Source organism: Pteropus alecto, unplaced genomic scaffold (genome assembly GCF_000325575.1).
Source record: "Pteropus alecto unplaced genomic scaffold, ASM32557v1 scaffold146, whole genome shotgun sequence".
Lineage (NCBI taxonomy): Eukaryota > Metazoa > Chordata > Mammalia > Chiroptera > Pteropodidae > Pteropus > Pteropus alecto.
The window spans coordinates 17,572,355-17,585,820 of record NW_006442107.1 but is presented as its reverse complement, the minus strand read 5'-3'; the positions used below and the strand labels follow the sequence as shown (position 1 = coordinate 17,585,820).

The 13,466-nt window shown below is 32.3% G+C and overlaps 1 protein-coding gene across 2 annotated transcripts in view; it reads right to left on the bottom strand.

Moving 5' to 3' along the window:
• Positions 1–13,466, bottom strand: part of DSC1 (desmocollin 1) — a 26,142-nt gene that overhangs the window by 6,839 nt on the left and 5,837 nt on the right. For both annotated transcript variants that reach the window (XM_006920006.1, XM_006920007.1), the window contains exons 5-11: positions 12,524–12,679; positions 7,018–7,162; positions 5,685–5,851; positions 5,150–5,284; positions 3,538–3,723; positions 1,752–2,011; positions 1,457–1,599 (exon numbers count right to left, since the gene is read on the bottom strand). In XM_006920006.1, coding sequence (XP_006920068.1) covers positions 1,457–1,599; positions 1,752–2,011; positions 3,538–3,723; positions 5,150–5,284; positions 5,685–5,851; positions 7,018–7,162; positions 12,524–12,679 — 1,192 coding nt within the window. The remainder of the gene's footprint in view (positions 1–1,456; positions 1,600–1,751; positions 2,012–3,537; positions 3,724–5,149; positions 5,285–5,684; positions 5,852–7,017; positions 7,163–12,523; positions 12,680–13,466) is intronic.

Sequence of the window (13,466 nt, the reverse complement as noted above, 5' to 3'; positions counted from 1 at the left end):
TGCGAAATCTCCTCTTATCCTTTAATCTGGGCAACTCTTAACTGATTTCTACCTCTTATGATAGACATACATTCTTTTATGGGGTAAGTTTCATACCATATAGAACCTCTTATGAGAATATAATAATCCTTTAATTGATATATGTGAGATTTTGACCCTGATGTATGAATTCTAGATTCCATGGTAACTTGCCTAGTACCTTGGAACTTACTAGACAGTCAACATTTGTAGAATAAATGAGTAAATATAAATCCTTGCTTGACAGAGGTTTTGAACCATTCATATTTCACTTTTACTTATATAGAAGCAGCAAATCACTCAGGATTATAGAGTAGTGGCAGCATTAACTATACTTCTCTGTTAATGTTTTTCCCATTCTTTAGTATTTTCTTTTTTTCTACCTACATTGAAAGAACTGCATTAAAAGTATGTGTGCCAGCTATCGATAACCAATGTTGTGGCTAGACTAGCCCTTGTGGTTCTCATTATGATTGCAAGAGACTCTCAAGAAACTTTGAAAAAAAGAAAAGTTTACTACTTAAGAGTCTTGGAAATTATATGGCACACCAGGGGCCACACAGCAAAGTCACCAGGTTGAGTGTTGGGTGGGAGCTGGGAGGAGGAAAGCTCTCTTGTGGGCCAGGGGTGGAGGGCGAGGGAGTCTAGGGTTTCTCAGGTTCACTCTTTATTGGTGAATTTAAAACATAAGAACCAGAATTTAAGCATAAGAAGAGAGTAAACAAAAGGTAGGGGAAGCAGCCTGGCTCTTTCTCTAGTTGTGTGGCTGGCCATGTATTTATTTGAGACTGCCATCTTTGAAGTAGATGCCTCAGCAAGCAAACCTAAATCAGTCACCTGCATTACAGAAAGAAAAGCCCATGGTTAGGGCTTACACTACAGTGGTACATGCTCAAAATATTTTACTGCTAGGAGTGTATGTTCACAAGGACCCTGGGAGCACTAGTTTACGACATTTGTTAAACATTTCTTCACAGGATAGGTTTTAGAGTCATTGTTTGATTATTTCTTTAAGAAATAAGATAAACATTTTGTTCCCCATTAAGAGAGGCTCAGAACAAACCCACTTCAAACCCAATTGCTTTAAGTGGGTTGAACCCTTACAGCACTTTCAAATCATAGTAATCCAGATCTCTACTCCAGAAAATAAAATATCTCCAGGATGCCACTACATCCAAGGCAAATATCAAATAATGTGAACTTTGAAACTTGAAATTTGGCCATTCATCACCTTCTCTCATTGAGCTGCTGATGCACTGGGGTCTAAATTGGGTGATGTCCAAAAAATTGAGCAATCATAATTGGGTGATGTCCAAAAAATTGAGCAATCATAATGCAAACATTTTGCATGAAATTTTGATTTGGAAATAAATAAATTTCACCCCAAGATTTCCTTAAAAACATATACTGTATTTATCTCATAGGAAATTGCACTCACCTGCATCGGTTGCAACCACAGAGACATTGTATTGGTTGTCTTTTACAAATTTTGATTCTCTATCTAGCACTTTTACAGTTTTCAAGTCACCAGTGTGTTCATTAATTTCAAACCAGTTATCTTCGTCTCTTATCTTCTTATACCTAATTTTTAGAAATCAAATATAAATGTTCAAACCAAACAGTGGACGTAATCTAAAAATCTGTCATTTTGAAAAATGCACAGAACTTTCCTCAATTTGAAATCAATTTACATCACAATCAAAAATAAGGAATTTTTTTGAAAAATACATTACCTTAAACCTTCACCGCTGCGTGTTTCTGGATCCAATGCTTTGTATCCAAGGAGTTCTTTGCCAGCTGGGAGGCCATCTTTACTCTGAATAACTTTTACTGGTGGTTGGCATTCAGGGCCTTCATCATGATCTTTAATTTTAACAGTGACAGTTGTAGTGCACATAGTAGGACTTTGTGAATTTGATGCTTTGGCAAATTGTGCTTCGTTAACTACACCAATTTTCAAAACAATTTGTTGATGGGCTTCATAGTTCAATGGCTGTTAAATAAACATAATATAATTAGTCGATAAATGACAGTATATATATAGGTCTAGTAATTAAGATTCTAAGGTTAAGCACAAAAGGGAATATCATTTTTGTGTATAAAATATTACCAAAAGCAGGTGCTAATGCAGTTAAAGTCTAAATAATTAGGTTCCTATAATAATTAACACTATCAAATGCAAAATTGTTGTTTTTAAGATTCAACCAAGTTTTCTTCTCACTTTTCTTTGGGAAGCTCTTGCCTTCATTTTTTTTGTTGTTGCAAGTTTAAATATTAATATAAATACAGAATAAGTGTTTGACTAAATTCAAATAGATTACTATTGCTCATAATTTCATTACTTATCAAATAGGATAACAGTGATAACCAAAACAGCAGAAATTCCTCTAAGCTAAGTGTATAAAACAATTAGATAGACTACTAGCATATGAGATTTGTCTACAAATGAAACAGTTTGAGTATTTGAGTCAAAGATATAATGATATTGTCTAGCAGCATCTTTCAAGGCACATTATATCTGAGTTTGCTTCATTCCTAATCAAAATGCTTAGTCTTGAACTGAATAATTAGAAAGAATCTGAAACAATAGTTAAAGAATTAAAGACTGAACTCTATCAAGATAATAAAAAAGAAAGCTAGAAAAAGAAACCTAGAAGCCAGAAAAAAAGAGAGGGGAGGAAGAGGAGGAGGAAGTAGGGGGTGGGGGTGGGGAGGGAAGGGGGAGGAGAGAAGAAGAAAGAAGAAATTTTAATAATTAAAGGATATTTTCTAAAAATATTATGAGGAAAGCATAATTTGTGCATAAAGCTTCTAAGAAAATACATTGTCTTTAAGAAATGAATAAGGGAAGATACATAACAGGTTATTGAGGGTTCTGAGCAGAAAGACTTAGAAAAGAACTGGTTTTAGTTAAAATAATCATTGTAGGTACCAGTAATTGCAATTGGTTTTTAGAAATCCTAAAAGCACTGGCTACCTCAAATATAAGGGGATTAGTGAGAATAGCCACTGTATATTTAGGAAATTGTCTTATAAAATACACTATAGAGAGATAAAAGTAGAATATATACATGAAGGGAAAAATCAAGAGGTTTAATTTCAAATCTTTCCATTTCTCTTTGCCTTGTGTTCTATAAAATAAGGTATTTGGACAAGTGGGTGTTAAAGAACTCTTCTAAGGCTAATATTTGATGACTAATTCGATAGTTCCTGCCTTGGCTTGTCTCCTCTATAAAACAATGAATTTTGTACCTGACATGCCTTTTCTCTAAGAGAGAAAATGAGGGTAAAATAATAATAACAATTAATAAAGAATACATTTATGTAAACCAACATAATCATTTCAGCATTACATTATAATTCTCTAGTCGTATACATACAGGAATTTATATATATGTATGTGTATATACATATATATGTATATACACTCACACATAAACATGTATATATAAATGCTTATATGTCAATTAATTTAAGTTAGAACTTTTTGAAGTATTGCTTGATATTTTTGTTGTTTACCTTTACAACACACAAGACCGCTTCGTTTGTATTTGGGTCTGTGCTAATTTTGAAGTTTCCGTTTTCATTCCCCTGTAGGATCATGTAGACAGCCTTTGAGTGCGGAGTGTTTGGCAGATCCTGGTCATGTATTGCCATTCGTAAAATCTCAACATCAATTCTGTTTTCTTCTACTTCTGTAGAATACTAAAAAAATTGCCTCTTGTCATTATAAATTTGTAGCTTTAACAACATAATTTTCTCCTCTAAATCTTATATTTAAAGTCAAAGAAAGGTGATATAGAAATATGTAATCATATACTGGGAAAAATTTACAAATGTAATGCATAGTTTATTGCCTTGTCAAACTACTTTTTCAAATCTTATCCATTCTTCAAAGATTAACTTATGTCTTAACTTTCCAACTTCTCTGTGGTTACTTGTATTCATTCAAGACTGCAGATTTGTCTCTATTCTGAATCTGTAGTATTTACAGTCTACCACCCTTTTTTAAGACATAGCAAGCAACTAATGCTTTATATTAATTTATTAGGCTTTCAATATTTTAAATAATTATAACCTATTGATTTCTTACTATTACTGGATAACTTGTTATTAAGCCAATTTTTTAAAAAATTTACTTTTGATTCACTGGCAAACATTTTTAAGAATAAAGTTATTTCTTCTTTTTAGTATAGTATTAAATTATAGTTCCTCCACCTCCAAATAATAAATAAGGTTATGGAAGCATATGATATTAAAAGACTAAAACTGTAGTAAATCAGAATCTTCTAGAAATGTAAGATGAATTCATAGAAGAATAATAGCCTGATAGTCATTGGAGCAAAACAGAGCTTGATTCTAATCCCAGTTTTTCTTTTTATGTGGTTTATATGTATGAGATCATGACCAAGTTACTTACCTGAACTTTCATTTTCTCATATGAAATATGGAATAAAATATATCCTTACAAGTTGTAGTGATTAATGTAAAAAAAATTTGTATGAATGGGTCTATTGCTACAGGTTTTCCCTTCTTTGACTTGTAGTCTAGTATAGGTTAATGAAAAAAAATGAAGATTACTTATTAAAAGGTCAAGAAAGAAGAACCATTTCCTAGAATTTTTAGCCTACATATATTTCTTGTATTGTGTACTTCTTAAGGGAAAGTTTATTCATACATGATACAGGAAGAGCCTGCACATAAATAGTGGTGGGCCAACCTGTACTACTGACTTCCCAGCAGAGCAAAGAATATAAAACTAGTCTTTTTTCATTTTAAGATGCTGAAGTGTAAACGACGCCAGAGAGAGGGTCTTTTTTCCTTTATCCTATAAAAGGAATTAAAATCCAAAGAATCTGATTTAAAGCTTGCCATCTGAGAAAACACGAATACATGAGCAGCTCCAAGGGATAAGATGTTTTTAGATGGCCAAGAGAGTAGTTATTTTCCTAGCATCCAGAAATAACTGACACTCCAATTATTTTGACAGAAACAGTATTTTTCTGCCTATGTTATTTGTAAGTGGTAGCTGTTAAAACTAAAATGTGTAATCTCATAGAGCTATCAAATTACATATTTGTTTTTGAAAAAGTAAATAAATTCAGATAAATAAATACAAAGATACACTCACAGAAGTTTCTGTAAAATATGGTGCATTGTCATTTTCATCTTCGAGAGAAATAGTAATTGTTCCTGTATTAAATAAACCAAAATGTTGGCCCCCCATGTCTCGTACTTCCATTATTAACTGGTAGGTATCACATTTCTGGGGAAACAAAAGAGAAAGGAATTTGATGAACATTTTTTTTTCAAAACAAAAAGAAATGCCAGCATAAATTAAAAAATAGAACAAGAGATTGGTCAGTCAGGACAATGGAAAGCTGATGTGTCTAATATAAGATTTCAAAACTTAAAGCTATTTTTTTCTATTTTAGCATCTATATATTAAATCAAATCAATGATCTCAAGTGAGACGTCACATAATACCTTGTACCTTCCCCAAAATTTCTGTGTGGACAAAGTGTCCAGAAAAGTCCTAACCACAGCCTTTATAGAAGTATGCTTAAAGAGGCAGCCACAAAAGGCCTTACTATAACTTCTCTGGGAGTTCATTATCAGTTTAAATACACTTTAATAACTTGAAAATTAATTAATCAATTCATTACTTCTCTATCCAGTAAAGATGAAGTTGTGGTGATGACACCTGTGTCTGGATGGATGGAGAAATGCTTTGGATGATCTGGGATTTGCTGTAAGATTTTATATTTCAGACGAGTATGTAGTGTGTCTGGTTCATCAAGGTCTATGGCAGACACTTTTCCCACTGAAGTGCCTGTTTAAATAAATGTGATATTGTCAACATCTAAAATAGCAATGTAATTAATTGAATTAAAAACAAAAATTAAATCAAGGCATGGCTGTAGTATATTCTCCCCAAAACCACAAGTAGAGTAATTTTACAGATAAATAGAGGAGTATCTGAATGCTCTTCAAAACTCTAAGCTCTCCTAACTTAGAATTAAATTAAGTAGGTACTGTGAATAACATGATTTGTATTCTCCATATATGGAACATTCACCCTTGGTAGCAGTGGTTCTCAAATTCTTCCCCCCAATCCACTACCCCAGATCATGGGCCATTTTTGGATGGGATCTTCTCTGTATATCTTGTTTCCTTTATGGCCTAATTTGATGCCATAGCACATCTTTTCATATGATAACAAAAATTTTATGCTTTTATATTTGAACAAATATGCTGAATTATTAATATATGCAAGTAATTATTAATATACATTAGACACAAATATTATGCACCAATCTGAGTATCACTGGCCAGAAATCACTGTATTGGAAATGTTTCTTCAGCAAACCACTTATTGTAGGAGAGCAATATTAAACACATATAATAATGGCAATAGAATTGAGGAAACATAAGAACTAACAACATTTCTTGAAGCTCTTTTTAAATAAACTAGTCTTGTGATGCCCCTGACTATGCCAAGATCACAATCTTGGCTGCCCATAGCATCAAACTAGTTTAAATTATTTTATGCTTGGAAAATATGCCAGGTAAAGCAATGTTGTTATAAATCAGCATTTCCATGCAGTGATACATTTCTGGGTCCTTGAAAATGTATTGTGACTTTATAAAGATTCCAATTATTCATTGCTCTATAAATACATCTGTGACACATATGTACATAGTCAAGTTAGAAAACATAAACAGCATCTGTCTGTCACACATTCATATTCATTGTGGAATAATCTAACAACGTTAGAAAATTTATGTATCATTTATCTGCCTTTATATGTGCATAGAACAATGAACACAAAAAAGTTTGCCTTTGTAGAGTATATAATCTTTTAAGACTACAAAGTTTTATGTAGAATGTTCTTGAAAGTCAAGCATTTAAACATATTTAATATGATTGCATTTAAAACATTAATGAGAAATTTAATTAAAGCAAAAATGTAGTGTTTTCCTAAAATGTGAACTTACCGGATCGGCAATTTTCAGGCACAGTAAAGATAGTCACTTTGTTTTCAAAATATGGGGCATTATCATTATCATCTTCAACTTTGAATAATAAGGGGAGTGGGTACTCTGGTGCATAACCATCTGCGGTTGTTGCATAGGCATATAGCTGAAAGGTAGACAAACACCGACAGCTTATTCTTAAATAACAAATAATGCACAAAATTAAACCTAGAAGTTGGGGAAAGATATAATGTTTAAAAAAAATCATTCACAACATCATATGTCACTAAGAACTTATGTAACAGAGACAACACACCAGCACCGTCTATGTCTGCCCTATGGCTTCAATTCTCTTTGAGTGTTCTCATTATTCTCCCAACTGCTATGCACTCCAGCCGAATGAGGCTGCTCCATTCCTTGAGTTAACTGCACACTGTTCTCCTTGTGAGAATGAATGTAGACGTACTCCAGTTATGCTAATGATAAGTATTTTTTTAAGTTTATAAAAAATATAATTCTATTTATTTGCACTTGATATGTAACGATTCAACTCTGGTTTTTGTTTTTTTTTTCTCTATTTACCTGCATTTTCTCATTTTTCTATCAGAAACATGCATTTCTTATGTAATAAAAATGCTAATAAAATCACATACACATTCCAAATTTCATCTCAAAATGATATACTTGACCCCAAATGCCAGGATTTAATGCCCTTTCCCTTTAAACATTATCAAATTAGTTCTATACTCTTCTTATGTGGTTTATGCATAGTAAGTGTTCAATGAATGGTTGTTGAGATGAACAGATTCTTTTCAACTAAACTTACCCAAAGTAAACTCTGTATGAACTCAGTTTTTCACAACCAGCTAGCTCTTCCTGAATTCCCTACTGTAACTATCTTCTAAAACGAACTAGAATTAAAATTCCAGACATCTAATTCCTCCCTCTCTTTCATTAGCCTTTTTAGTCAGTTGCCAAATTCTAGCAATTATGTCATTTCTATGTTTCTATCATTATTCTTCTCTTTCCTATTCCCAACGCTATCATCCTCCTGTGACTCCAAGTGTATCCCACTAACTTTCCTGTTGTGTCCTACCAACTTTCCTGCAATTGCCCTAACTGACCATCTTCAATCTACGTAGAACTCAGGAATCAGATTCGTGTCTATAAAGTGCAACTTTAATTATGGTGTCACTTAATCACACTCTTCAGTGATGTATCATCGACCAAAGTAACCACAAAACCCTCGCTATTATGTTAAAAGGCAACATTTTATCTTCACATGCTAACATGGAGGGGAAGTGATTTCCATTCCAATCTCTAGGATGAGAAGTTTTGAAATAACTAACCATGTTCTCTCTGCTCCCTTATTCACTTTCACCAAACGACCTCCAGGGGGGTTTTTTTGAGTAATAGAACTTATACTTTGATTTCCCTCAGTCTGCTCTCTATATCTTATTCCTCAATAAGTTCTGAACTCAGGAACATAATACAGGAGTGTATTATCACCACTTTATCACCACCACCATCACCACTGCCATCACTACTATCACATCCAGATGTCACATGATTCAAACTTCCTAACAATCCCTTCCTCTCCCCTCATATCTGATGTGAATTTTTCTTCCTTTAAACTGCTGCTAGTTGAGTTTTGGCTGGAGGAAATTATGAAACTGTTTTATGTCTCTGTCGGATTACAATTATCCTCAAAGATGAAGCCTGAGTCTTGTAGATATTTATGGGTCTTAAGTACTTAACACAGAGCCTTTTATTAATCTTTTGCATTCAGTTCTATCCTTCTTTTTCTTTTAGGAAGACAAACGACTCCTTAAGTTTACCCTCTATAAAAAATATCATAAACATTCTGTGGAATCACTTTCAATGAATTTTCCTACCTCATCACATTGGCATTAAAATATTTTCATATTTAACTTAAGCTCATTCTGCTATAATTTATACTATGTTTTTCTAGTTTTTCTCTTCAGTGGAAATTAACATCTGCTTCCCATCATATAATCACTTGTAGTTTGAAATAATATTTCCTGATCTTTAACAAGTAAATATTATTTCACATTCCACTGATACAGATGTGGTAGTTTTATTTCCAGTACTATTTCAGGTACTGTTTTTATCTTTTGCTATAAATCAGCCAAATATCTCCAAAATAAATCAAAATTGAAATGTTTGTTGTAAAGAGGATAATTTAAACTGGAACTGTAACTAAACTTTAAAGCATAGCCTAGCTCCCTAGGAGAATCCACTTATGTTCATATAACAGAGAAACTAATTATAAAATTTTTTAGTTATTAAAGCAACAGTTTTAAAAAACTTAAAAGTAATGGTTTAACAGTCTAGTTATTATTTTATATTAAAAGCAATAAAAATACTTAAAACTGTTATAAGTATAAATAATATACTTTAGAATTACTCATATTTTAACTAAATTAAAAGAGTATTATTTAAATTTCATTTATGTATTATTGTGATTTCCCCTTGAATTCTTCTGTAGCTTGAAGAACCTCATCTCTTTCAGCCCTTTCACACTATAATTTGCTCTTATTTCTGAAATTTCTCTCATTTTTGGGAATATGCAAAAAGTTGACAATAGGAGTTGGAACTTGAATTTGGCCTTGTAGAGAGGGGCATCCAGTATCTGGGCAGAGAAAGGGGGAGGGCAGTGACACCAAAGATGACTAGGTATACAATATGATTAGCAACACATATAAAGACAATAGATAGACTTGTGTGTCTGGAAAAGGAGACATAGGTTATAAGATAGTGAGGTTCTCATTGGATAGGTAAGAAGGGACCAGATTGAACCGATTTTTTCCTATGAACTTATAAAAGATATGGATTCTCCACAAACTCAAAGAGGAGGGGTTACAACTAAAACTAATATAATATTGTATGCCAACTATACTTTAATATTTAAACCAAAAAAAAAAAAAAAGAGAGAGAGAGAAAGTGTTTATAGCTGCTTTCTTTCATAGAATAAGTTGGAATTATTGAAGAAAATTCTTTTTATACATTTCTTCTTTAAAAAATTCGGAAAACAATGGCCTTATATAAATCTCTAAAGATTAAATGAGTTGCGTGGTTTAAGATGAATTCCTCCAACTGCAAAAATGGTGTGATTTACCCAGAAAAATCTTTACAAGCAAAAATTAAACAATGCAACATGGAGCAAGAGAGAAAACAGAAGCACAGTAATGATATATACTGACTTTGAACCATGGGTACTTTTCCCAATAATCAATGAAATCAAATAACAATTTATTAATGCTTAACATTTTATATAGGTTAGATAAAAGCAAAGAATTGAGAAATCCAATCAAAATCCTCAGCTTTGAGAACAAAATTCTGGACCATGTGCTTTATTTGATTTACCGTTAGGATATTTTAAAGAGCTTTATAGTTTACATAGTGATTTTGCAAACATTTAATGATCACAATAGCTCTGAGGTAGGTAAGACAACTATTAGTAGCCCATAAAACAGAGAAGAAAATAGATTCTTGAGGGTGTGACTGGACCAAGACCAAAAAGAAAAGTAGCAGGTATTGAAGATCTACTAATTTCCAGAAAAATAAGCTTTTCAGTATAAAACAGTAAGTGAAATTGATTTGATAGAAAAACGAAGACATATTATTTTAATTTTAACTTCTACATTGACAGAGAAGGCTTCTATTCCATATTACCTCAAGTGATTTTACAGCTTGCTTCATGTATACATCTGGTTGTTATACTTCCCTTTAAGAACATTGCTGATTTGCAAGTGGTGTTTCTTAACGTCAACTCAATCTTAACTATGTTAATGGAAACTAGAGAAATAAGAGTAATTCTGAATATTATTCAAAAGCCCAATTTTGAGCATAAATTCCACACTATGTTATTCCTTTGTCCTTTAAAAGATGTCAAAAAATAGCAAAGTAATTTATTTTAATTCTAAACTATTCTCTCCCTGTTCCCTCTAGCAATGATCTTGATAAAAAGTTAGCAGAGACAGCAGCTTGACTGATGAGAAGCAGCTGAAGACTTCAAAATCCATAAGCAGGATGTTATCCTAACAAGAAGAAATGAAGTGTACCTCACGACATAGTACAGAGTAGACAGCTTTTTATTTCTCGACAAGAGTAACTGCTAGTTTTAGATCATTTCTTCTTGTGAAGAAGTTGTAAAAGCAGCAGAGAACTCATATTTACATACATATGTGTGTATGTATATGTATATAGATAGATAGATGTGTGCGTATGTATATATATACATACATATATATATACACACACACATACATACATTTATTTGTGTGTGTGCATTTATCAATTATTTATTTGGCTTCTTGACAGAAAGATCAAAATGTTTGCTCTGACATACCTAAAGGATAGGGTCCTTAGCATGAATTATAAGGTCCTTCTTAGTATATTCTTTTCTTACCACTCTAGCCTCTTGTTTCACACTCCTGCTTAGCTTCAAACAACACTTCATCCAGGGTTTGTTGCTGTTTTTGTTGCTACCTTTTTAATAAATGGGTCTTTCTATTGCTGACGTCTCTGTCTATAACACTTGACTACCTCCTCCCCGCTGCCTCCATCTCTTAGCTTTCTTCATGACTGGCTTTATGTGGTCACCAATTCCTACTCTTCTTTCGAATGTCTGCTAAGATTTAACTTTCTGAACTGCCAAAGTATGAGATAAATTTCCCTTTTATATGCTTCTTTAGCAAAAAATTTCTTTACTACAATCTTATTATTCAAGATACCAACAGCTTAAACGCTTTCATTCTTCATCATCTCAAAATTCACTGTGAATTTCTCTTTATATCAGAATACTAAGGAGACATGTGAAGATGAAACAGAAAAAAAAAATGATTCAATTTTCAGAAGAGTTAGAATTTGGGGTAGGATAAGATTAGATAGAATAAGATGAATTGGTAAACTTATCTTGTATTACTAAGGAAAGAAAATGATACTCAAGATTTTTGTTGCTGGACAGTCAGAGGGAAAGAAAGAAAAAGACTATGCTATGCAAGAGGCTAAAGCAGCAGATCTCAACCTTAGGATACATTTATGATCACCTTGGGTTACTTCAAATTTTCAATCAACTGGGCCCCATCTCAGAATATTTAAACCAGAATTTCTGGGGATAGGCCGGAACATCAGTATTTTTTAAAAAGTTCTCATATCATTTATAATGTACAGGCAAGGTTGAGAATAATTAAACCACATTATTATGGGGAACTTTGAACTCAATAAAATTCACTGTTGTCCCAGATTCTACAGGTCAGAACCTGTCTTTTAAAAGTCTGTCATTGTATTTTCTATTGTTCTCCCCCACTTTTCTTCTTTTATGATATCCATTGTTTTTCTTCATCAGTGGCATCGATAAATTTTGAAATTTACATTATACATTAACAATATTTAAAATATTAAATCAAATAATTGATTCCAATAATATATGAACAATCAAAGCTTAAAATATTAAACCAGTAATAAAAAATGTAATTCTAAAAAAGTAATCCAATAATCTTACCGGAAACTGGTCATATTGCTCACGATCTATGCTTCGTGTACAAAAGATATCTCCAGTGTCTCTATTTATGAAAAACAAATTGAAGGGCTCTTTGTCCACTCCTGGTCCACTTATGGAGTAAAAAATGGTATAGTTCTGTGCAGTATCAGATTGGACCTATAACAATAAATGATAATTTGTGATAAAAAATATTTTCAACCTAACATCTTGAAAGGGTTTATTTTTGTATCACTTGCTTTCTTTCCTACTCACCTATTCTTTCTTTCCTCTGTTTATCCACCCACCATCTTTCATATTTTTCAAATCCTTATTCATATTCTGAATGTGCAATGACACAAATTTTGTCACTTATTTGATCCCAAATCCTTTTTGTGTTATCTGCATATTTATGGACAATTTGTGGAGTTGAATATACCTTTATAATTTCTATTTACTTGTTTTTATTCCTATATAAATTATAGTAACAGTGATTTTTAATTATTTCTAATAAAAAATTTTGTGATTAAAAAACGTAGAAATAATACAACTTTTCTCCCACAATTAATTATTCAATAATTACATAATTTCAAAGCTGGCCTATGTTTATATTACAGCTATGTGGCAGTGACACTACCATTTTGGTAAACAGAAATATTGGCCTCTTTTTGGTGAGAATAAGTGCTAAATTGATAGTTGAGTTATGCAAAATCTGTAAGCATATCCTTTTTACATGAATGCTAAAGTCCAGTAGAATATTTAGGAAAATCTGGGTATAGACCTAAAAGCATCAAAAACTTAAAATATGAAACTTTTTATAAATGCTAAATATGACTTCTGAAGGAAAGTGACAAACTACACCAACTCACTTCTACAGGCCCCTATTCCTTGTGAATAGATGATCCTTATTAATACCAATAGATTAAAGCCCTGATTCCAAATACTGTGCAATTCAAATAGAATATTT